Source organism: Tachypleus tridentatus, chromosome 5, assembly GCF_004210375.1.
Source record: "Tachypleus tridentatus isolate NWPU-2018 chromosome 5, ASM421037v1, whole genome shotgun sequence".
NCBI classification, from domain to species: domain Eukaryota; kingdom Metazoa; phylum Arthropoda; class Merostomata; order Xiphosura; family Limulidae; genus Tachypleus; species Tachypleus tridentatus.
Window position 1 is genome coordinate 56,298,430 of NC_134829.1, and position 26,099 is coordinate 56,324,528.

At 33.5% G+C, this 26,099-nt stretch overlaps 3 protein-coding genes across 4 annotated transcripts; 2 read left to right on the forward strand and 1 right to left on the reverse strand.

Moving 5' to 3' along the window:
• Positions 1-1,763: 1,763 nt before the first annotated feature.
• On the forward strand, positions 1,764-5,378 carry LOC143250301 (uncharacterized). Of its 2 annotated transcripts, XM_076500757.1 has the most exons (4): positions 1,764-1,885; positions 3,111-3,195; positions 4,048-4,637; positions 5,006-5,378. In XM_076500757.1, exons 2-3 carry the CDS (start codon positions 3,190-3,192, stop codon positions 4,633-4,635), a joined length of 594 nt encoding a protein of 197 aa, XP_076356872.1. In that variant the 5' UTR covers positions 1,764-1,885; positions 3,111-3,189; the 3' UTR covers positions 4,636-4,637; positions 5,006-5,378. The 2 variants fall into 2 exon arrangements, with proteins under 2 accessions (XP_076356872.1, XP_076356873.1); XM_076500758.1 differs by lacking the exon at positions 1,764-1,885 and having other exon boundaries at positions 3,033-3,195.
• An 8,340-nt stretch (positions 5,379-13,718) lies between these two features.
• LOC143250302 (uncharacterized) lies at positions 13,719-16,074 on the forward strand. Its single transcript, XM_076500759.1, has 3 exons — positions 13,719-13,879; positions 14,773-15,302; positions 15,886-16,074. Exons 1-2 carry the CDS (start codon positions 13,874-13,876, stop codon positions 15,298-15,300), a joined length of 534 nt encoding a protein of 177 aa, XP_076356874.1. The 5' UTR covers positions 13,719-13,873; the 3' UTR covers positions 15,301-15,302; positions 15,886-16,074.
• A 6,897-nt stretch (positions 16,075-22,971) lies between these two features.
• On the reverse strand, positions 22,972-25,610 carry LOC143250303 (uncharacterized). The gene is made up of 3 exons (XM_076500760.1): positions 25,514-25,610; positions 24,383-24,894; positions 22,972-23,262 (listed from the first exon to the last, which is right to left on the reverse strand). Exons 1-2 carry the CDS (start codon positions 25,517-25,519, stop codon positions 24,385-24,387), a joined length of 516 nt encoding a protein of 171 aa, XP_076356875.1. The 5' UTR covers positions 25,520-25,610; the 3' UTR covers positions 22,972-23,262; positions 24,383-24,384.
• Positions 25,611-26,099: the final 489 nt, after the last annotated feature.

The window sequence follows — 26,099 nt, forward strand, 5'->3', positions numbered from 1 at the left end:
CAAAATAATATTTATTTGATTCATAATTTTGCGCTAAGCTACGTAATGGTTCTATACATAACCAACCTGATATACTAACAGTTTTCAGCTGATAGACCAGCCAACAGTAAACCATACAATTGGTGTCTGATGTGATAATGTGATTTAGCTGGCAACCTAACAGCGCATTTCCATGGATCCGTTTTATTGTACGGAGCATGTTTTTATGCTAAAATCCGGGGTTCGATCCTTTCGAGGGAACTCTTTAAAAAAAACCCAATGAGACAGGGTTAAACCTCTAGGTTTATAGGGCTACAAACTGTGTTTAGATACCTGTGGTGAGAAGAGCAGAGCTCTCCCATTGCGTAGATTTGTATTTAATTAAAGAGAAACAAACATTAAAGATGTGAAAATACTGAAAACGAACCCCGTTTGGCAGCACACAGTGAAAACCTTTATATAAATCAACCAACAGTTAAAATACGTTATTTACGTGTTTCAACAGTGTGAGAAACAGAGAATTTACAAGATTACACTACGTAAATAGTCTCGAACCCAAGGTTCATTTTATTCGAAAAGTTAAAGAAAACAACAAGATTCTTGGTGTGGGAGCATGATACAGAGAAGGTATTAAAGGTTTACGACGGAGAGTAGCTTTTAATTTATTATTGTTTATGAACGTACTTGTTAACAAAAACATGCTGCCACGCCAAGAATCATGTCGTACAAAGTCGCAAAAAAATATCAGCCTTTTTCTCTTATGTTTACACGTCTTTAAAACTATATATTAAGCAGATTTAAAAATAAGATGTTACTTGTTAAACATGATTTCTGGCCTAATGTCATCGATGCAATCAGGAGGACATTTAATAAAATAAATGTTCAACAAAAAAGTGAACTAAAATCAACATTTCATTAAATAAATTAAAATGTTGTATTTATCATATATCTTTGATTTATCATGTCATGTTTTTCATAAATTAAAAAAAAATCCATTCACAGACCATTGATTAAAATTAATCAAATATTACAAAAATCTGAAAATTGAATAAATATTTGTTTTTGAATTCTGAGCAAAACTACACGAGGGCTATCTGCGCTAGCCGTCTCTAATTTAGCAGCTTAAGACTAAAGACAAGGCAGCTAGTCATCACCACCCACCGCCAACTCTTGGGATACTCTTTTATCCAACGAATAGTGAGATTGACGGAAACTTTATAACGCCCCCCACGGATGAAAGGTCGAGCATGTTTGTTGGAATGGGGATTCGAACCCACGACCCTCAGATTACGAGTTGAACGTCTTGCCCACCTAGCCAGGAATAAATGTAGTTGAGAAGATAGGTGTATGCCAAGTTCAGTGTGAAAGTGGTCGTGCATACATTGGTCAAACTAGAAGTAACTTGAAATTTAGACTAAGCGAACATAAGAGAAATTTTAAAAACAAAAGGGAAAAATTCTGCATTTTCTAAACGCGTAAATAATACTGGATATATCTTCCAGATAGATAAAACGGTTATTCTGGTTGAACGTTGTGACATGACATTAAGAAATAAAAGGGAAATCATAGAAATAATGAAACACAGCTCAAACAACTTGGTCTTAAATAAAAATTAAGGGTTAGAAAATCAGAAAGTACGTAGGTGGCGCGATCATCTATCTTTTCTGAATTGCAAACCTGTAGTGACATGACCATGACCTTTGTACTTATATAGCACACACTGACTATTTTTCATGCACTTTATGACGAGAAACCCACTGGAAAAAAAATGCGTATCAGAACGACTGACATGAGTATTAACATTTTTATATCTAAGCAGAGAACAACGTTTCGAACTTTTTAAGTCATCTTCAGGTTAACAGTTGAAGACTGGGCGAAACCACGTTGATATATGACGAATGACGTTGTAAGCATTTTAAATCAATATCTGAATGTTAGAAAACATTTTTCGTTTGTGGATTTTAATAATTTAAATGTGTACACAAGTTTTTAAAATTAAAATTAATTATATTATATTAAATAAATTAATTATATAAATAATCGTATTTCATTACAAATACTAAAACATTTTAAAATTTAATTAAACGCTTTCTTAATTCTTTTTATCTCTGATTAAATTTTATTCCATTCAAAATTAACCAATAAACTAAAATGATTTGAATTTAACGATCATTTTGGTAAAACTGTTACAATATCGACGGATTATAAAACTAAAGTTGGCGATCCGAATTTTCAGTGGACTCAGCGCGGATGATCCGTAGGGTATCTTTCTCATCAATAGAGAAATGATATTTTACCACGCACTTTTTGGCGGAAGTTGTTCTGTGTGAAACTCTGCCGTTTCAGAACTCTCAAGAATATGTTATTAAGTTTTCTGACAAGTTTATGTTCACTAATTGTTCTCATTATCTACCACAAAATAAAGCAAGACTAAAAAGGCTGATGATACGTTTAGAAATAAATATCTAAATAGAACTTTGTGTGTGTAAAATACAAACAATAATTATGTGTTGTATTGTAAAATATTCCACACCGACAGTTTCCTGATGTTAAGATAAAACGTGAGAAATGTTACAAGTTTCTTTGGTTAATATTTTAAACTTCTAGAGTTTAAAGATAACTGTTCACACAGCTGTGTGTAGGAATATACTCTTGTTACTTTAGAAACAACTGTTTGACAGTTATACAGTCATTAAAATGTATGATCCGGTTATATTTGGATAATTATGCATGATAAAACAAACCTCATTGTTTATGATTCAAACCTTTCTTATTAGAATCTTAAATAATTCGTTCTTTATATAAAATGTAGATATCTTTGTAACTTTCCTTCACAACTTAATGTTTTAAAATCTAGAAAGTGATCTTAACGAGACAGATGATACATATAAAACAAGTATTTCATGTTCTTTAAGTTGTGTAGAGAGTATTGTATCAAAAACAACTAATTATGATTGGCACTCACAATCCCTCACTTTTTAGTTGTATTTTGTACGTATTTTATTAGAACTTGAACAGGCCTAACTTTTGATTATTTTATTTCGTAGCACGATCTAATTAACTGGTTTTAATGAAGAAAACTGTCATAATCACGTGTAGCACGTGACTGTAACATTGTTATACATTATCAGACTGACTTCGTTCTGTACATCCAAGTATAAATATCAGTTCTCTGGTGAGGAAACATAGACAAAGAAGAACCGAAGAAAGATGAAGGTGAGTGTTCTACTGTACTCTTTATAGAAGATTTATGTTTACTTTAGTGGTTATCGTTATGGGATTGTGAAACGGAGGGATTATGGTTCGCGTTCCGTTACATTAAAAAAGAGTCCGGTGCTTTGGTTTGTTTTTAAATTTCGCACAAAGCTACTCGAGGGGTGTCTGTGCTAGCCGTCCCTAATTTAGCAGTGTAAGACTAGAGGAGAGGCAGCTAGTCAACACCACCCACCGCCAACTCTTGGGCTACTCTTTTACCAACAAATAGTGGAATTGACCGTCACGACTGAAAGGGCGAGCATGTTTGGCGCGACGGGGATATGAACCCACGACCCTCAGATTACGAGGCGCATGCCTCGTTGATTTGTAGGTACTTTACAGGAGTGGTTGACTTCTGTTGATTTTTGCAAAATTCTGAGTCATCTAGCTTTGAAAGGATAAGTTAGAACGATGACAAATAATAAAACTTAATGGACATTTGCTGAATGTCTGATTGTGTGAAATGTTTTGAAAACCATGAAATTTTATAATTTATCATAAATATATTTGTTCATTTATGTAAAACCCTTGAGTGTCTTTGTTGTTAAAGATACATTACAGTTTTACGAAATTTTATGAAAATCGTATTGTATAACTGTGTTACTGGTTTGTACTAACTTATCATGATGTATATAAATATATGTGTAACACGATGCATCATAACGTGTGGATAACTTAACTTACTAGTGTATTAACAGTTTCGGTAATTTTGGAAGGGATTATGAAGGTATATTATAAACAAATAAACGGTCATTATAAACATGTTAATAATTTAGTTTTTAACCTAATATTTGTTTTCCTTCAACACTCCAGACCCTCGCTGTGTTTAGTGTTACTGTCCTTCTGTACTCAGTAGTTATTGGTGAAGAGGACATTAAATCTTCTGACAGTCAGGAGCTCCAAGCTGAAGCCACAGGATATGGTGGAGTATATAGTGGAGGTTTAGGGGGACTTGGAGGTGGTGTAGGAGGACTAGGAGGTGGTGTAGGAGGACTTGGAGGTGGTGTAGGAGGACTTGGAGGTGGTGTAGGAGGACTAGGTGGCGTAGGAGGACTTGGAGGTGGCGTAGGAGGACTAGGAGGTGGCATAGGAGGGCTTGGAACAGGGTTAGGAGGTGGTACAGGAGGTTTCGTAGGCTTGACGGTTCTTGCTCTTCCAATCTCTCTTGTAGCAGTGGGCGGTGGTGGATTACTTGGTGGTAGAGGAGGAGCTGGTGTATATGGTGTTGGAGGACTGGGAAGAGGTGTTGGAGGACTGGGAAGAGGTGTTGGAGGATTGGGAATAGGTGTTGGAGGACTGGGAAGAGGTGTTGGAGGATTGGGAAGAGGTGTTGGAGGATTGGGAAGAGGTGTTGGAGGTATAGGGGGGCGTTATGGAAAAGGAGGAATTTGGTGGGACTAAAGGTTTGTTTTAATTTTTATCCTGATCTGAGATATTCATCGTGTTTATCACTTAATTTTCACATTTTCTGCTCTGTTTACTGATGTGTAATAGCTTAATATTGCAAAATGTTATTTTATTTTGAAACACCAGAATCGTATTTTATAATACAAAAATAAAAATGTTGTTGTTATTTCTAAGATAAACATTTCAAACAATGTATAAAGCTTTTCTGGAATCTTTTATGAGAGACAGATACATTTAGTTTATTGAGGTAACTGAAGTGCTCACACTTGTATCACGTTTGAACTGTGACATATTTACTGTCTTCAAACGCAAAGAGAAATATTGAGAATAAATATTTTTAACGTACGATTTTTTTATTTTTCAGTTTTCTTCCTTTACAAAAGGCCCAAACCATCAAGGAACGTGAAACATTCACAATGATTTTGAAGTGGACAATACTGATACATTGTTTTTATATCTAATATTGTAGTACTGTTTCTCCATTTGATGCAAATACTTTTGATGAGTTGATTTCTTTAGTTATGTTGTGATATGTCTATTATATAGTAACAACCTGTATCAGTAAAAGATTAGTGGTATAGATATGTTCTTTGAATAGCGCCTTACCTCCATTAATTCTTTGACTGAGTTTCTCCAAAATCTAGAATATCTAACTTAAATAGATAAACATCTAATATCAGGAAGCTTTTCTTAAATTTCTGTATAATATTCCAATGTTGAAATTAAACTCATTTCACTGTGGCACAAGGAGTTGTCTGTTTCTCTGGCACAACAAAAGTACCACCATTCTTTAATAAATAGGTAGACTGACCAACTACATTAAATAAACTAAAACATTACCATACATTCCGAGACGGGTAGACTGACCAACTACATTAAATAAACTAAAACATTACCATACATTCCGAGACGGGTAGACTGACCAACTGCATCAAATAAACTAAAACATTACCATACATTCCGATACGGGTAGACAGACTAACTACATTAAATAAACTAAAACATTACCATACATTCCGAGACGGGAAGATTGACCAACTACATTAAATAAACTAAAACATTACCATACATTCCGAGACGGGTAGACTGACCAACTGCATCAAATAAACTAAAACATTACCATACATTCCGATACGGGTAGACAGACTAACTACATTAAATAAACTAAAACATTACCATACATTCCAAGACGGGTAGACTGACCAACTACATTAAATAAACTAAAACATTACCATACATTCCAAGACGGGTAGACAGACTAACTACATTAAATAAACTAAAACATTACCATACATTCCGAGACGGGAAGATTGACCAACTACATTAAATAAACTAAAACATTACCATACATTCCGAGACGGGTAGACTGACCAACTGCATCAAATAAACTAAAACATTACCATACATTCCGATACGGGTAGACAGACTAACTACATTAAATAAACTAAAACATTACCATACATTCCAAGACGGGTAGACTGACCAACTACATTAAATAAACTAAAACATTACCATACATTCCAAGACGGGTAGACTGACCAACTACATTAAATAAACTAAAACATTACCATACATTCCGATACGGGTAGACTGACCAACTACATCAAATAAACTAAAACATTACCATACTTTCCAAGATGGGTAAGACTGACCAACGACATTAAATAAACTAAAACATTACCATACTTTCCAAGATGGGTAGACTGACCAACTACATTAAATAAACAGAAACATTACCATACATTCCAAGATTGGTAGACTGACCAACTACATCAAATAAACTAAAACATTACCATACTTTCCAAGATTGGTAGACTGACCAACTACATCAAATAAACTAAAACATTACCATACTTTCCAAGATGGGTAGACTGACCAACGACATTAAATAAACTAAAACATTACCATACATTCCGATACGGGTAGACTGACCAACTGCATCAAATAAACTAAAACATTACCATACTTTCCAAGATGGGTAAGACTGACCAACGACATTAAATAAACTAAAACATTACCATACATTCCGATACGGGTAGACTGACCAACTACATCAAATAAACTAAAACATTACCATACTTTCCAAGATGGGTAAGACTGACCTACGACATTAAATAAACTAAAACATTACCATACTTTCCAAGATGGGTAGACTGACCAACTACATTAAATAAACAAAAACATTACCATACATTCCAAGATTGGTAGACTGACCAACTACATCAAATAAACTAAAACATTACCATACTTTCCAAGATTGGTAGACTGACCAACTACATCAAATAAACTAAAACATTACCATACTTTCCAAGATGGGTAGACTGAGCAACAACATCAAATAAACTAGAACATTACCATACTTTCCAAGAAGGGTAAGACTGACCAACGACATTAAATAAACTAAAACATTACCATAATTTCCCAGATTGGTAGAGTGACCAACTACATTAAATAAACTAAAACATTACAATACTTTCCAAGATGAATAGACTGACCAAACAAATCAAATAAACCAGAACATTACAGTATTTTTCAGATACAATAAAACCGCTACTTGTCTTTCTGTTATGTGTAAATTGTCCGATATGATGAAACAAGAATCGTAATACATCAGTTCCATTACTTTTAACATGTTAAAAACAAATACATTAATTAAGTGTATATATTCTATATGTGTATTAATGGCCATTATAATTGATAGACAATTATCGTTAGGTTAAAATCTTCATGAGTGATGGTAATTGATAGACAATTATCGTTAGGTTAAAATCTTCATGAGTGATGGTAATTGATAGACAATTATCGTTAGGTTAAAATCTTCATGAGCGATGGTAATTGCCCAAGTGTTACAATTACTTCTAAACTCATCCTGTTGTTTGACGGTAGTCATTTCTTCGGTTTCTTCTTCAAATACGGGTTTGTAACTCGATCACACCGAAAATGCTCGTTTTTTCAGCAGTGAGAGCGTTATAAAGGTACGGTCAATTCCACTATTCGTTGATTAAAGGACAGCCTAGGAGTTGGCGGTTAGTGGTGATGACTAACTGCCTGCTCTCGAGTCTTACACTGCTAAATTAGGGACGACTAGCGGAGATAGCTCTCGTGTAGCTTTGCGCGAAGCTTTGAACAAACCAAACCTCTACAAATGAAAGGTCAGACGTGGCCAAGTGTGACTGACAGGTAGAGATTGTTTGGCGACAACCAGTCAGTGCTCACCATTTAAAATAGTAAGATTAGACTGAACTTCAGCAGAGATTTCTTTCTCTTCAGTAATCTCTGAGTAGTTATGTGTCCATCTTCCTAGTTATATTTAAACTATAAAATTTACTGTCTCAATAATTTATAAAATAAACAAAAACACTTTCGTTCAGTCTTGAAGTCGATTTGTGCGTCATTTAAAAACTTTAAACTAACGGTGGCGCTTCGTTCGCGTTTTTTTCCTTGAAGAACTTGTTTTTTTTTAATAATTTCAGTAAACCACATGTAAATACCAACCTTGGTTTAATTCGTTCAATAACATTATTAGAACCAGTACTACTTCTTCTGTGATAGCTGTTGTCAAACTAAATATAGCTGATAGTCAAATTCGAGCTCAGACTTTCATGCGTTATTAGAGAGACAGTGAGCCACACTATTTAATGCTGAGACCCCGACATGTAGAATATATATCATATAAAGTGTTAGGCTAGTTCAAGTAATAAAATAATGTTATATTATATTCTTATAAGTTGTTGTTCTGTTTGAAAATATAATTTACCAAACTACCAGGAATCGACTGATCGACTTACTTCTTAGTCTTATCACAAGTAACTTTATGTCAAACTGAATTCTATTGTTTAAAAAAAAGTTAACGATTATAAAATCGCGTTCATTATTTTGTTATTTACACGAGAAAACGACATAAACTGAAACAGAAACTGTGGGATACGAAACGGTGAATAATGATTGGTTTACGAGGACCGAAGGGAATAGACTTACCGACAAACATAAAATGTTACTTCATTTAGTTAAAAAAAAGTATTCTTGTTACTCCAATGTTGTAAAAACTACTCGTTATTGAAACGAGTGTGGGTAAGTTTTTGCCTGGGAAGTTGTTTATTGTTATTCAGAACAAGGCTTCACGAAGCCCAATCTGTGGTCTGCCCACATGGGCATTGAAACGCGGTTTCCCGCAGTATAAATCCACAGATGTACCTCTGTGTCCCTGGGGACATCTGGGAAGACTTTACTTTAGCATTCTCATGTAACATGACGTTTCTAACAAACTAAGTTCTTTGTAGAGATGATTCACCCAGAAAACGTAGGTAGCTGGTATATAACTATCGTTTTTAGCTATTTATTTATAACTAGAGAAAATTATTGTCCATTCCAAACATATTATGTTTACCCTAAAATAGTCATAACAACATTAATTAAGAAGATAAATTTTAACATATAAATATTGTTTTTGGTATTATTTTATCATTACACAGTAGTGAAGAACGAGTCGTAGAAATAACGTATTTTGATTGGTTATTGTTAACAGAAAAACTATCGTCTACAAATCTAGAAATAAATTCAGTGTTGTTTGTTTATTTTCATAAATATCTAGGGCTCAGAAAAGTACTGAACCCCAAAAGTAAGAAACTAATGTTGAATCGTTCAAACTAATATATAATTCTACGCATTGTTACAACACGTAAAGACGAGGTTATTAAAAGATTATTTAAAATATTAGCTTGTTATTTATGAATTATTTTGTTTTAGAAGGCTTGTATATGAAATAATTATAAACATTATTAAATAAAATATATAGAATGGCAAAGTTCTATAAATTGAAATGTTTTGATTTAAAATCAACAATTCTCTAGAGTTTAATGGTTACTATCTTTACCATTTTTATATAGAATCTATAAAGCTTCAAAAATAAAGTTAATAACATAATTCACCATCGTTATTACAGACCTTACCTTTCTTAAAAATAATGAAATATTTACTTGTATATTTCTAGCATATTGTTAAGTAATGTGTTGTCACACACAAACATGATACATGTTAAATAGTGTTGTCACATACAAGAAACGTGATACATGTTTGTGTTGAAACATACAAGAAACGTGATACATGTTATATAGTGTTGAAACATACAAGAAACGTAATACGTTATGTAAAGGGTTGTCGCATACAAGAAACATGATACACGTTAAATAGTGTTGAAACATACAAGAAACATGATACATGTTAAATAGTGTTGTCACATACAAGAAACGTGATACATGTTATATAGTGTTGAAACATACAAGAAACGTAATACGTTATGTAAAGGGTTGTCGCATACAAGAAACATGATACACGTTAAATAGTGTTGAAACATACAAGAAACATGATACATGTTAAATAGTGTTGTCACATACAAGAAACGTGATACATGTTTGTTTTGAAACATACAAGAAACGTGATACATGTTTGTTTTGAAACATACAAGAAACGTGATACATGTTAAATAGTGTTGAAACATACAAGAAACGTGATACATGTTAAATAGTGTTGTCACATACAAGAAACATGATACACGTTAAATAGGGTTGTCGTATAGAAGAAACGTGATACATGTTATATAGTGTTGAAACATACAAGAAAGGTGGTACATGTTAAATAGTGTTGAAACATACAAGAAACGTAATACGTTATGTAAAGGGTTGTCACATACAAGAAAATTGGTACATGTTATATAGTGTTGAAACATACAAGAAACGTGATACATGTTAAATGGTGTGGAAACATACAAGAAACGTGATACATGTTATATAGTGTTGAAACATACAAGAAACGTGATACATGTTATATAGTGTTGAAATATACAAGAAACGTAATACGTTATGTAAAGGGTTGTCGCATACAAGAAACGTGATAGATGTTATATGGTGTTGAAACATACAAGAAACGTGATACATGTTATATAGTGTTGAAACATACAAGAAACGTGATACATGTAAAATAGTGTTGAAACATACAAGAAACGTGATACATGTTATATAGTGTTGAAACATACAAGAAACATGATACACGTTAAATAGGGTTGTCACATACTAATTGCTAAGTGAAACAAACGATAGGGGACAACACAGCTGTTTCGCTTGAAGTCGTAAAACTTAACTGTTGTTCAATCAGGTCTAAGAGACTAGTCCATCATGTGCAATAGTAATTTGTATAACCACCCTACGTTGAGATATTTCAAACACTAATTAATTTTGTTTGAACATTTATGATGTGTACTTCGTGAATGACGTGTTTCTTTAATCATAAATAACAGCTAAAAATGATATTCAATTTTTTGTTTCCATTAATAAAATTACAGTAGTTTCGGATTCAGTTTCCAGTAAAATTACATGTGTTAAAATTATTTTTCTTTAATACCAGCTGTCTTTATTTGTTTCCGATAAAGTCACGACTCAGATAAGAAGTAACAGATAATAAAACACGTTTTATGATCTTTATGTGATGACACGACCGGTATAATTGAACAATATAGTTGGAGCACTTGAATATTAAGGTATTGGATTCTAACCTTGTTTTGACTTTCAATTTTTAATGTTATCTAAATGAATGTATAACAAATATTTATGTAAACGTGTCGGGAGATATATATGATCTTTATAAATGTAGCTACTAGTTTAATTTATACGCTTAATGAGGTATTTCACTTGTAAATCTATTTGGTAGAAACTCTAATTTTAACTCACAAGTTTTAAGTACAAATATTAAAATAGAGTTTGACATAAAAGACGCCCTTTTCTTGGAAAATTAAAAGACCCTTAAATACACATGTTGGTTATTATATGTTAAAACATTATTTTCTTTTTCTCTGTGAGGTGGAGAGTTTTACAATATATAGTCATCAAATACAGTGAAAATGTAATTTATATGCAGTCAAGAAAATACATTTCACACTCCAGATTTGGTATAATATTTGTTTTGATTTTTAAACAACAGGTGGCAGCATTAAAGATAGAGTTTGTTTTTTGAATTTCGCACAAAGCTACTCGGCTATCTGTGCTAACGGTCCCTAATTTAGGAGTGTAAGACAAGAGGGAAGGCATCTAGTCATCACCACCCACCCCCAACTCTTGAGCTACTCTTTTATCAACGAATAGTGGGATTGACTCTTGGATTGCGAGTCACACGCCTTAACACGTTTGGCCATACCGGGCCCAAAGATAGAGTTTAAATATTTGTGGTAAATCTATGGAAAGGATATATGAATTTTTTGAAATTATACGAAATGTCTGTGGTTGATATTTTAAACATCGATAATTTAAAGGTAAACGTTGCTAAAGTCGAGTTTGTTGGTTTCTCCTGCAGCAAGTGTGTGCTGGTTATATATTCTTTATTTTTCAGTATGGTGCAGACTGTAGACTTCACCATACCAAACTGTGTACCAAGGTCAGAACACCACTCTCATACTTCGCTATGAGATCTTTTTTCACCTCTATTGTGGCTCTAACAACTTTTCTTTTTGGTTTGCTACTTTCATTATCCTTATTTGACCCCATGGTGGCTTATTTAATCAGAATATTTAGAAAAACAACAAAGAAAAAAGAAAAACGAGAATGTTCACAGCAGATTTTAACGGGGGTGTGGTCTGAGCGACAGGTGAGGGTAAAATGTTTTGGGCAAGCTTGGCGTGGGACGAAAATTGTCGAAGGGTCATCAGTCGGGTTATTTCGGGCCACGACAGCTTGGTTCGGGAACCGAGTTTATGTTCGACAACCGATACATTTTTTTCTCAAACAATATGTTCGAAAACCGAATTGTTTGAGAAGGGAGTCGTTCGAGAACCGAGGTACCACTGTATTAATGTCATAGTCTTCTAATATTATATTTTTACCTTAGATTTTGTTTTCATTCCTAAACATATAATGTGGATATATTAACACTATTTAGACGGGGACATTTTTTAGAAACTGATAAATTAGTTTAAAAAATTTATTTTAACATTTTTTTTTATTGTTCGAAAGGTTTATGTTTTGAATTTCGCGCATAACTACTCGAGGGTTATCAACACTAGCCGTCCATAATTTAGCAGTGTAAGACTAGATGAAAAGCATCTACTCATCACTATCCAACGCCAACTCATGGGCTACTCTTTTACCAACGAATAGTGAAATTGACCGTCACACTATAACGTCCCCGCGGCTGGAAGGTCGAGCATTGATGTGACGGGAATTCGAACCCGCGACCCTCGGATTCCGAATGGATTGCCTCAACCACCTGGTCATGCCGGGCATGCTCGAAAAGAAACTATTATAATATCTAGAGATAATAAGGCTAAATGTTTCAACAATAAACATAAACAATCTTTTGTCAAATGCTTGTTGGCGGGAATTGTTCTGTGTGAAATTCTACAGTTTCAGAACTCTCAGGAACAAGTATTATGAAACTTTTCTGACAAGTTTTTGTTGGCAATTCTTTCTCATTATCTACCACAAAATAAAGCAAGACTAAAAAGGCTGAGGATACGTTTATAAATAAATATCTAAATAGAACTTTGTGTGTGTAAAATAGAAACAATAATTATGTGTTGTATTGTAAAATATTCCACACCGACAGTTTCCTCATGTTAAGATAAAACGTGAGAAATGTTACATGTTTCTTTGGTTAATATTTTAAACTTCCAGAGTTTAAAGATAACTGTTCACACAGCTGTGTGTAGGAATATACTCTTGTTACTTTAGAAACAACTGTTTGACAGTTATACAGTCATTAAAATGTGTGATCCGGTTATATTTGGATAATTATGCATGATAAAACAAACCTCATTGTTTATGATTCAAACCTTCCTTAATAGAATCTTAAATAATTCGTTCTTTATATAAAATGTAGATATCTTTGTAACTTTCCTTCACAACTTAATGTTTTAATATCTAGAAAGTGATCTTAACGAGACAGATGATATATATAAAATAACTATTTCATATTCTTTAAGTTGTGTAGAGAGTATTGTATCAAAAATAACCATTTATAATCCTATATTTTCTAATGGTTTTATAGGAACTTCAGCAAACCTAACTTTTGGTTGTTTTATTTCGTAGCACGGTCTGATTAACTGTTTTTTAATGAAGAAAAGTGTCACCACCACGTGTAGCACGTGACTTGATTCTTATGCATTATCAGACTGACTTCGTTCTGTACATCCAAGTATAAATATCAGTTCTCTGGTGAGGAAACATAGACAAAGAAGAACCGAAGAAAGATGAAGGTGAGTGTTCTACTGTACTCTTTATAGAAGGTTTATATTTACTTTAGTGGTTATCGTTATGGGATTGTGAAACGGAGGGATTATGGTTCGCGTTCCGTTACATTAAAAAAAAGAGTCCGGTACTTTGGTTTGTTTTTAAATTTCGCACAAAGCTACTCGAGGGCTGTCTGTGCTAGCCGTCCCTAATTTAGCAGTGTAAGACTAGAGGGAAGGCAGCTAGTCAACACCACCCACCGCCAACTCTTGGGCTACTCTTTTGCCAACAAATAGTGAAATTGACCGTCACGACTGAAAGGGCGAGCATGTTTGGCGCGACGGGGATATGAACCCACGACTTTCAGATTACGAGGCGCATGCCTTAACACGCTTGGCCATGCCGAGCCTCATGTAAAGGTTATTTAGTTCTGAAATACTATCGGATAGCTTCAAAATTCATGTTTAAAATATTGCACGTTTACAGTATCGTATGCACTGAGTTGAGTTTCATTGAATAAGGAATTGCTAACTGTTGAACTAAATATACACTTGCTGAATGTCTGACTGTGCGAAATGTTTTTAATACCATGAGATGGTATAACTTATTATAAATATATTTATTTATATAGAAACCTTGAGTCACTGTTATTAAAGTTAAATTATAGTTTTACGAAATTTTATGAAAATCGTATTGTATAACTGTATTACTGGTTTGTACCAACTTATCATGATGGATATAAATATATGTGTAACACGATGCATCATAACGTGTGGATAACTTAACTTACTAGTGTATTAACAGTTTCAGTAATCTTGGAAGGGATTATGAAGGTATATTATAAACATATAAACGGTCATTATAAACATGTTAATAATTTAGTTTTTAATCTAATATTTGTTTTCCTTTAACACTCCAGACCCTCGCTGTGTTTGGTGTTACTGTCCTTCTGTACTCAGTAGTTATTGGTGAAGAGGACATTAAATCTTCTGACAGTCAGGAGCTCCAAGCTGAAGCCACAGGATATGGTGGAGTATATAGTGGAGGTTTAGGGGGACTTGGAGGTGGTGTAGGAGGACTTGGAGGTGGCGTAGGAGGACTAGGAGGTGGCGTAGGAGGACTTGGAGGTGGTGTAGGAGGACTTGGAGGTGGTGTAGGAGGACTAGGAGGACTTGGAGGTGGCGTAGGAGGACTAGGAGGTGGCATAGGAGGGCTTGGAAGAGGGTTAGGAGGTGGTACAGGAGGTTTTGTAGGCTTGACGGTCCTTGCTATTCCTATCTCTCTTGCAGCAGTGGGCGGTGGAGGTGGTGGATTACTTAGTGGTGGACAAACCGGAGTTGGAGCTGGAGTATATGGTGTTGGAGGACTGGGAGGAGGTGTTGGAAGTGGAATTGCAGGAAGAGGTATAGGGGGACGTTATGGAAAAGGAGGAATTTGGTGGGACTGAAGGTTTGTTTTTTTTATCTAAATATCTAAAATACTTACCCCTAATTAGTACTTAATTTTCACATTATAAAGTAGCTATTACTTACATTCAATACGTATATTTCTTTCTTCTCCATTTACTGATGTTGAACAGTTCAATATTGTTCAAATATCATTTTAGTTTGAAACACCAGAATCGGGTTTCATATTCGAAAACTAATATTTTTATTGTTTTTGATATGATAGAACTTTCGAATATTTATAAAGTTTTTCTTGAATATTTTCTATAAGATACATAAGACTTATTTTATTGAGGTACCCGTAGTGCTTACAGGTGCTTCTCGTTTGATCTACGATATATTTAATGTTAAGTTTTCTTAATTTACACTAGAAAAGATTTTCATTTTTAATTTACAACTACAGTACCAATGATCACAAGAATTAAAATTCTTTTTACAAATAATGATATTTTCTTCTTGCACATCACGTGCTCTTACTTTCTACATGTGTTTAGAGACAATATTTTGAAGTCTGTGTTAACTTCTTTCTTTAAACCAAAATAGAAAGGAGAAGAAATATTTTAAACATCCATTGTTTTTTTTTCCAGCTCTTTCCTATAAAAAAGGAACAAGCTACCAAGGAACGTGAAATATCCACCCTGGTTCTGAAATTAAACATGTTAAGAAATAGTTGTTTTTTGTCTGATATTTGTTGTACTTTTTCTGTATTTTGATATAAATATTTTTGTTTAATTGATTTCTTTGTTGTTTTGTAATAAATTTATTACAAACATGTATCCATAAGAATTGATCGGTGTGCGTGTGTTTTTTGAAAGCAAAGCCACATCAGGCTATCTGCTGAGTCCATCAAACGGAATCGAACCCGGTTTTAGCGTTGTGAGTCCGCAGACTTACCGCTGTACCAGTGAGGGATGAGTTTATTGATTCGGATTTGTTTTATGAATAGTGACTTATCTCCACTTATCTTTTACAATACGTTTTTCTGAAAGCAAGAATATTTAACTTAAATAAACAAACATCTAATATTAGTAAGTTTTTGTTACATTTTTCTACAAGATTTAATTCGCTGAAATTAAACTGGTTCCACTCTGGTACAACGAGTTGTCTATTTCTCTGTCACAACGAAACCACTGCTCTTGTACTCTGGATGGGTACACTGACCACTATCGATAAAGTGTCAGACATGATAAAACAGAAACCATAATACATCAGTTCAATTACTTTTAACATGTTGAAAAGTAGAACGAATGCATTAATTAAACATATTTTATCATATATATTTATTTGGTTTAATTTACAAATAAAAAGTAGGGTGTGGCCACATGTAGCTGAGAGGGAAAAGGTTGTTTGGCGACATCCAATCAGAGCTCACCATACAAAAACAAATTTCATTGGACTGAAAGTCAGCAGAGATTTCCATCTCCACAATAATCTTACTGTTCATATCTATAATTGTGTGTTTGCCTGTCTGCCTCAAGCATTTAAAATTTAACAAACTTTTGTTCAGTCATGTGCATCCTTCATTAACTTTAAAGTTTTTCTCTTCCTTGAAGAACTTGATTTAGATATATTTCAGTAAACCATTAATAAATACTTATCTTGCCTTAGTTCATCCAATAACCTTGTTAGGACTAGTATAACTTCGATTAGCAATTGCCAAGCTAAATCTACCTGGTATTCAAATTAGAGTTAGAGAACTTGCTTTGACTTTCAAGTGTTATTAGAGGAACAGTCAACCATACTGTTTGATACTGAGAGCCTGCAATCGTTGTTTTTCCGGGAGCGAATGCTGTTAATTAGCTATCTTCTCTCTGGCCAGTGGTTCACGTCCATATCGAATGTGTCATATAAGGTGTTAGCTGAGTTCAAGTAATAAAACAATATTCAGTTACATTCATATAAGGTGTTCGCTTAGTTCAAGTAATAAAATAATATTCCGTTATATTCATATAAGATATAAGCTTAGTTCAAGTGACAGAATAATATTCAGTTATATTCATAAGGTGTTAGCTTAGTTCCAGTAATAAAATAATGCAGTTATATTTATATAAGGTGTCAGCTTAGTTCAAGTAAAAAAATAATATTCAGTTATATTTATGTTTAATATGGTTTAATGTTTTATATTATGTTCAATTTCGACTAACTTAACGTTTCTATCAAACAAAATGCTCTGTAAAGATGATTTCAGAAGAAAACGTAGTGAACTGTCAAATAACTGTAGTTTCTAGTTTTTATTTATAACTAGAGAAAAAAAAGTTTGTGATTCTGAAAACTATCATTCTTACATTTATTCTAAAATAATAACATCAGTTGTACTTATTGAAGTGATACACATTACATTTCATTTTACCTCAGACACTTTGTAGAAATTAACCTTTTTTTTTTTAACTTTATATTCGAATATATCCTGTACAAGTGTGTTAACCAGGGACGTGGTTATTTTTACTGATGGGGAAGCAAAACCTTTTATGGTGGATGATAAAATAATAAAAGATGTACAGGGCGACTATTAAAGATAAATTTAAGTACCTGTATTCGTTAATCACATTTAAGGTAAAGAACGTACAATTAAAGATAAAAACAAGACATATTAGGCTACTTACTTTATTTATATATTAATTCCATCTTCTTTCATACTACGTCTATTAATCTTTTCAAAATGTCTCTATTTCCTCTCACCTTTTCATTGTGTATTTCTATATTATTTTATGTTGTTTATTCAGTTGAAATTCCATCCGTTATTTTTGAAATCCAGCTAGGCCTAGTGTTGAAAATATATGGCTGGACGAATTTTCATATCTAATAATTTCCTTATGCATATTATTTAAATCATCAGATATACTAGTATTCCAGGTCCAAATTTCACTGTTAAATATTAAACACAGCTAGAAGAAAAACTTCTGCTAGTTAGGACAAGCAGTTAACCAACTGACATACTGGTTTTACAATGAATTTTCGAATGCACTGCTTTGTTCTTCCATTCAGGCTTAGATGCGGCATCGGTCTACCATTTCTTGTGATGCTTTCTTTATCACTAAAATTCTTTGTACTAATCGTGTTCACTAATAAGCTTTCAATGATACAATTACAATATTTCTTAATATATTTTGCATCTGTTTCCAAATCTGAAGAATGACACTTCACAAAAAAAGCTAAGCATACAAAAAACAATAACATCATTTAACAGAATGTCTGAAGAACCTGCACATCACGTGACATCAGAGGTAATAAACAGTTACGAGCACGAGATGCAAGTTACGAAAAAATCAAGTTTTCAAATTAATTATAAAATATTATTGTTTTTATTACATTTTATTTGTTTATTTTACATTTTAATTTAAAAATAGTAATAACGAAACGCTAACTTATTTATAATTTTTATTTCGCTTAAATTTTTAGTGCTTTAAATAATTTAATATATAGACTATAAATTGTTAATAAGATCCAATTTTGCGTGTATTTTTAAATAAGATGAATTGGGACTTCTCTTTTTATTAAAGAGGTCAATGTAACATTCAAGACTTTTTTTTTAAATACTGTTATAAGTATGATGTTTTTTATTAAGAAAATTATTCATATAAGAAATACTTATGGTTTAAAGGCTATATTATGTAACAAAATGTTTTTAGTTAGATATAAAGCCTTTTTTTAGCAGGAAAAATCTAATATCAACTCTAAAAAGGAAAAACTTTGATTACGTACGATATTTTAGACTGCTTCCATATGAATTAATTGCAAGTTCATAACGTCATAGGTACGGCATGACAAGGTGGTTAAGGCACTCGACTCATAATCTGAGGGTCACGGGTTCAAATCCCTGCCGCACCAAACATGCTCGCCCTTTTAGCCGTAGGGGCGTTATAATATTACGGTCAATTCCACTATTTGTTGGTAAAAGACTAGCCCAAGAGTTGGCGGTGGGTGGTGACGACTAGCTGCCTTCCCTCTAGTCTTAAATTGCTAATTTAGGGACGGCTAGTGCAGAAAGCCCTCGTGCAGCTTTGCGCGCAATTAAAAAAAGAAACAAACTGACGTCATACTTACCTGATACTTAAAAACTAAATGTTCTTCCAACATATATTCTAGAAACATGGCTTCCATTTCTTATATGGACCATACTCCTTTGTTGTTAACTTGAAATGTTTATTTAAGGGCATGGGTTTGTCCTGTGGTATAACTAGAGATTTAGGACCAGGCAAATATACGCAATACCACAGAATTTGACTTCAACATTAAATTGTAGGTGCGTTTTAAGAGTGACAGTAGATGATAAAAGTTATGGTTTAGCAGAGTGTTTGACATTTCTCTGATCAATGTGTGTGCGTTTTGTTATAACAAAGCCACATCGGGCTATCTGCTGATCCACCAAGGTAAATCAAACCCCTGATTTTAGCGTTGTAACTCCGTGGACTTACCTCTGTACCAGTTGGGGACTCTGTGATCAGTAGATCAACTTCGGGTCAACAATACATATCTTTAATAGCTCTGCTCTGCAGTATTTCCTTTGTAACTTGAGTTTCAGTTAAGCTGAAACTTAAAGTATTATGAACGCTTCAAACACTTATATTATGTCTAGATATGTCACATACAAATAATTAAACACGAACTACTAATGTTTTAAATATCCAGATCTCTATATATCTTCTCTTCAAAGTCATTTGAAAGTAAGGATAGTGAATAATTCGTTGTTTGTTTTCTCACAACCAATAAAAGCCTCTTTAAGGCTGTGAAAAATAATTATGTTATCTTAGAGACTTAAAGAATAGAACAGTATATGAAAACCTTGTTCGTGTAAGACCTGATTTATATCTATAAATAAAGAACTGTTACGAGACACCATTGATACTTATATTGATAAACTGAAGCAACATATTCGTATTTAAACATAGTTTTAACCCTTATGTTTAACGAATAAAGAGAAGAACACAATTGTTATGGAATGTTTGTGTCACACGTTTGTATAACAGAACAATGGGTATTTGAATATAGTTTTCACTAGTTTTATCTTATAACACTAGAGAGAAAGTAGCTAGTGAACAGCGCCGACCGCCCCTCTTGATCTGCTCTGATATTACACTGCTAAATTAGGTACGGCTAGCGAAGATAGCCCTCGTGTAGTTTTCTGCAAAATTCAAAACAAACCAATCAGAATTTGAGACCTGAAAAATACAATGATTTTGAAAAGTTAAATTCGATACAGGAATATAACAAAACGTCGTTAATTTAAATGTTTCTTTATTGAAGTTAGATAGTCTACTCTTTAAAGAAACTGAGCCAAAGAATTAATGTAGATAAGTCGCTATTCATAGAAGAAATCTATGTAGTTGTTTAGTCAACCGATCCTGGAAAGTGTTGTAATGTCTATTTCATTATTAGAGAAGGGTTTCGTGTGTTAAAGAAATGGACAACTTGTTGTGGAACAGCGAAATCAGTTTAATATCAGCAAATCAGATATTATACAAAAATATATGACATATATTCTACATGTCGGAGTCTCAACACTAAATAGTGTGGCTCACTGTCTCTCTAATAACGCATGAAAGTCTGAGCTCGAATTTGACTATCAGCAATATTTAGTTTGACAACTGCTATCACAGAAGAAGTAGAACTGGTCCTAATAATGTTATTGAACGAATTAAACCAAGGTTGGTATTTATATGTGGTTTACTGAAATTATTAAAAAAACAAGTTCTTCAAGGAAAAAAACGTGAACGAAGCGCCACCGTTAGTTTAAAGTTTTTGAATGACGCACAAATCGATTTCAAGACTGAACGAAAGTGTTTTTTTTATATTATAAATTATTGAGACAGTAAATTTTATAGTTTAAATATAACCAGGAAGATGGACACATGACTACTGAGATATTACTGAAGAGAAAAAAAATCTCTGCTGAAGTTCAGTCTAACCTTACTATTTTAAATGGTGAGCACTGACTGGTTGTCACCAAACAATCTCTACCTGTCAGTCACACTTGGCCACGTCTGACCTTTCATTTGTAGAGGTTTAGTTTGTTCAAAGCTTCGCGCAAAGCTACACGAGAGCTATCTCCGCTAGCCGTCCCTAATTTAGCAGTGTAAGATTACAGGGCATATGTTTTAGTTTATTTGATGTAGTTGGTCAGTCTACCCGTGTCGGAATGTATGGTAATGTTTTAGTTTATTTGATGTAGTTGGTCAGTCTACCCATATCGGAATGTATGGTAATGTTTTAGTTTATTTGATGTAGTTGGTCAGTCTACCCGTATCGGAATGTATGGTAATGTTTTAGTTTATTTGATGTAGTTGGTCAGTCTACCCGTCTCGGAATGTATGGTAATGTTTTAGTTTATTTGATGTAGTTGGTCAGTCTACCCGTCTCGGAATGTATGGTAATGTTTTAGTTTATTTGATGTAGTTGGTCAGTCTACCCGTGTCGGAATGTATGGTCATGTTTTAGTTTATTTGATGTAGTTGGTCATTCTGCCCGTGTCGGAATGTATGGTAATGTTTTAGTTTATTTGGTGTAGTTGGTCAGTCTACCCGTGTCGGAATGTATGGTAATGTTTTAGTTTATTTGATGTAGTTGGTCAGTCTACCCGTGTCGGAATGTATGGTAATGTTTTAGTTTATTTGATGTAGTTGGTCAGTCTACCCGTGTCGGAATGTATGGTAATGTTTTCGTTTATTTGATGTAGTTGCTCAGTCTACCCGTATCGGAATGTATGGTAATGTTTTAGTTTATTTGATGTAGTTTGTCAGTCTACCCGTATCGGATTGTATGGTAATGTTTTAGTTCATCTGATGTAGTTGGTCAGTCTACCCGTCTCGGAATGTATGGTAATGTTTTAGTTTATTTAATGTACTTGCTCAGTCTACCCGTCTCGGAATGTATGGTAATGTTTTCGTTTATTTGATGTAGTTTGTCAGTCTACCCGTCTCGGAATGTATGGTAATGTTTTAGTTCATCTGATGTAGTTGCTCAGTCTACCCGTCTCGGAATGTATGGTAATGTTTTAGTTTATTTGATGTAATTGGTCAGTCTACCCGTCTTGGAATGTATTGTAATGTTTTAGTTTATTTGATGTAGTTGGTCAGTCTACCCATCTCGGAATGTATGGTAATGTTTTAGTTCATCTGATGTAGTTGGTCAGTCTACCCGTCTCGGAATGTATGGTAATGTTTTAATTTATTTAATGTAGTTGGTCAGTCTACCCGTCTCGGAATGTATGGTAATGTTTTAGTTTATTTGATGTAGTTGGTCAGTCTACCAATCTGGGAAATTATGGTAATGTTTTAGTTTATTTAATGTAGTTGGTCAATCTTCCCGTCTCGGAATGTATGGTAATGTTTTAGTTTATTTAATGTAGTTAGTCAGTCTACCAATCTGGGAAATTATGGTAATGTTTTAGTTTATTTAATGTAGTTGGTCAGTCTACCAATCTGGGAAATTATGGTAATGTTTTAGTTTATTTAATGTAGTTGGTCAATCTTCCCGTCTCGGAATGTATGGTAATGTTTTAGTTTATTTAATGTAGTTAGTCAGTCTACCTATTTATTAAAGAATGATGGTACTTTTGTTGTACCAGAGAAACAGACAACTCCTTGTGCCACAGTGAAATGAGTTTAATTTCAACATTGGAATATTATACAGAAATTTAAGAAAAGCTTCCTGATATTAGATGTTTATATATTTAAGTTAGATATTCTAGATTTTGGAGAAACTCAGCCAAAGAATTAATGGAGGTAAGGCGCTATTCATAGAACATATCTATACCACTATTCTTTTACTGATACAGGTTGTTACTATATAATAGACATATCACAATATAACTAAAGAAATCAATTCATCAAAAGTATTTGCATCAAATGGAGAAACAGTACTACAAATATTGGATATAAAAACAATGTATCAGTATTGTCCACTTCAAAATCATTGTGAATGTTTCACGTTCCTTGATGGTTTGAGCCTTTTGTAAAGGAAGAAAACTGAAAAATAAAAAAATCGTACGTTAAAAATATCTCTCCATCTTCTTACGATTTAAAAATAGAATTTAGTAGAGGGTCCAAAATATGTAAAAATATGTAAGGGAAAAATAATATTATTTTTAAACAGAATTTTAATTTTTATTGGTAGTTTAGTTGGAAAGTGAAAATGAAAATATTTTCGAGTATAATTTAAAAAAAAACTCGGCATAAGCACATGATCATTACTCGAGATCTGAGGGTTTCGCGTTTGAATCCCGTTCATACTACACATGCTCGCTTTTTTAGCCTTGGGATCGTTATAATGATACAATCAATCCCACTCTTTGTTAGTAAAAGAGTTGACAGTGGGTGGTGTTGACTATTTGCCTTCACTTTAGTGTTACACTGCAGAAGTAGGGACGACTAGTGGATATAACACTTTAGTACCTTTGGGCAAAATTCGAAACAAAAAAACAATAATTTAACAAAAATTAGCACTAAATATGTCACAGATCAAACAATAAACAGCTGTAAGCACTATAGATCAAACAATAAACAGCTGTAAGCACTATAGATCAAACAATAAACAGCTGTAAGCACTATAGATCAAACAATACACAGCTGTATGAGCTATAGATCAAACAATAAACAGCTGTAAGCATTATAGATCAAACAATAAACAGCTGTAAGCACTATAGATCAAACAATAAACAGCTGTAAGCACTATAGATCAAACAATAAACAGCTGTAAGCACTATAGATCAAACAATACACAGCTGTATGAGCTATAGATCAAACAATAAACAGCTGTAAGCATTATAGATCAAACAATAAACAGCTGTAAGCACTATAGATCAAACAATAAACAGCTGTAAGCACTACAGTTACCTTAATAAACTAAAATTACCCATGTGATAGGAAGTACTCCAGAAAAACTTATTTGATATTTTAGTATAGCAATAACAACAAAATAATTAGTTTTATAAAACACGATTCTAGTGTAAAATTACAATATAACAATATTGAACTGTGAAACATTATTAAATATAACCGGTAAAAAACGAATGTGAACAACAGCTACATTGGAATGTAAACATTAAGTTATAATTACCGTGAATATCAGAAGAAAATTAAAACAAACCTCTAGTCCCACCAAATTCCTCCTTTTCCATAACGCCCCCCTATACCTCCAACACCTCTTCCCAGTCCTCCAACACCTCTTCCTCCACTTCCAACACCTCCTCCCAGTCCTCCAACACCATACACTCCTGCTCCAGCTCCGTATTGTCCACTACTAAGTAATCCACCGCCTCCACCGCCCACTGCCGCAAGAGAGATAGGAATAGCAAGAACCGCTAAGCCTACAAAACCTCCTGTACCACCTCCTAGTCCTCCTAACCCACCTCCAAGTCCTCCTATGCCACCTCCTAATCCACCTGTTCCACCTCCAAGTCCTCCTACACCACCTCCAAGTCCTCCTACGCCACCTCCAAGTCCTCCTACACCACCTCCAGGTCCCCCTAAACCTCCACTATATACTCCACCATATCCTGTGGCTTCAGCTTGGAGCTCCTGACTGTCAGAAGATTTAATGTCCTCTTCACCAATAACTACTGAGTACAGAAGGACAGTAACACTAAACACAGCGAGGGTCTGGAGTGTTAAAGGAAAACAAATATTAGGTTAAAAACTAAATTATTAACATGTTTATAATGACCGTTTATTTGTTTATAATATACCTTCATAATCCCTTCCAAAATTACAGAAACTGTTGATACACTAGTAAGTTAAGTTATCCACACTTTATGATGCATGGTGTTACACATATATTTATATCCTATACATCATGATAAGTTTGTACAAACCAGTAACACACTTATACAATACGATTTTCATAAAATTTCGTAAAACTGTAATGTATCTTTAACAACAAAGAGACTCAAGGGTTTTACATAAATGAACAAATATATTTATGATAAATTATAAAATTTCATGGTTTTCAAAACATTTCACACAATCAGACATTCAGCAAATGTCCATTAAGTTTTATTATTTGTCATCGTTCTAACTTATCCTTTCAATGCTATATGACTCAGAATTTTGCAAAAATCAACAGAAGTCAGCCACTCCTGTAAAGTACCTACAAACCAACGTACCGGACTCTTTTTTAATGTAACAGAACGCGAACCATAAACCCTCGTTTCACCATCCCATCACGATGACCACTAAAGTAAATATAAATCTTCTATAAAGAGTACAGTAGAACACTCACCTTCATCTTTCTTCGGTTCTTCTTTGTCTATGTTTCCTCACCAGAGAACTGATATTTATACTTGTATGTACATAACAAAGTCAATCTGATAATGTATAAGAATCAAGTCACGTGCTACACGTGGTGGTGACACTTTTCTTCATTAAAAAACAGTTAATCAGATCGTGCTACGAAATAAAACAACCAAAAGTTAGGTTTGCTGAAGTTCCTATAAAACCATTAGAAAACATAGGATTAGAAATGGTTATTTTTGATACGATACTCTCTACACAACTTAAAGAACAGGAAATACTTGTTTTATATATATATCATCTGTCTCGCTAAGATCACTTTCTAGATTTTAAAACATTAAGTTGTGAAGGAAAGTTACAAAGATATCTACATTTTATATAAAGAACGAATTATTTAAGATTCTAATAAGGAAGGTTTGAATCATAAACAATGAGGTTTGTTTTATCATGCATAATTATCCAAATATAACCGGATCACACATTTTAATGATTGCATAACTGTCAAACAGTTGTTTCTAAAGTAACAAGAGTATATTCCTACACACAGCTGTGTGAACAGTTATCTTTAAACTCTG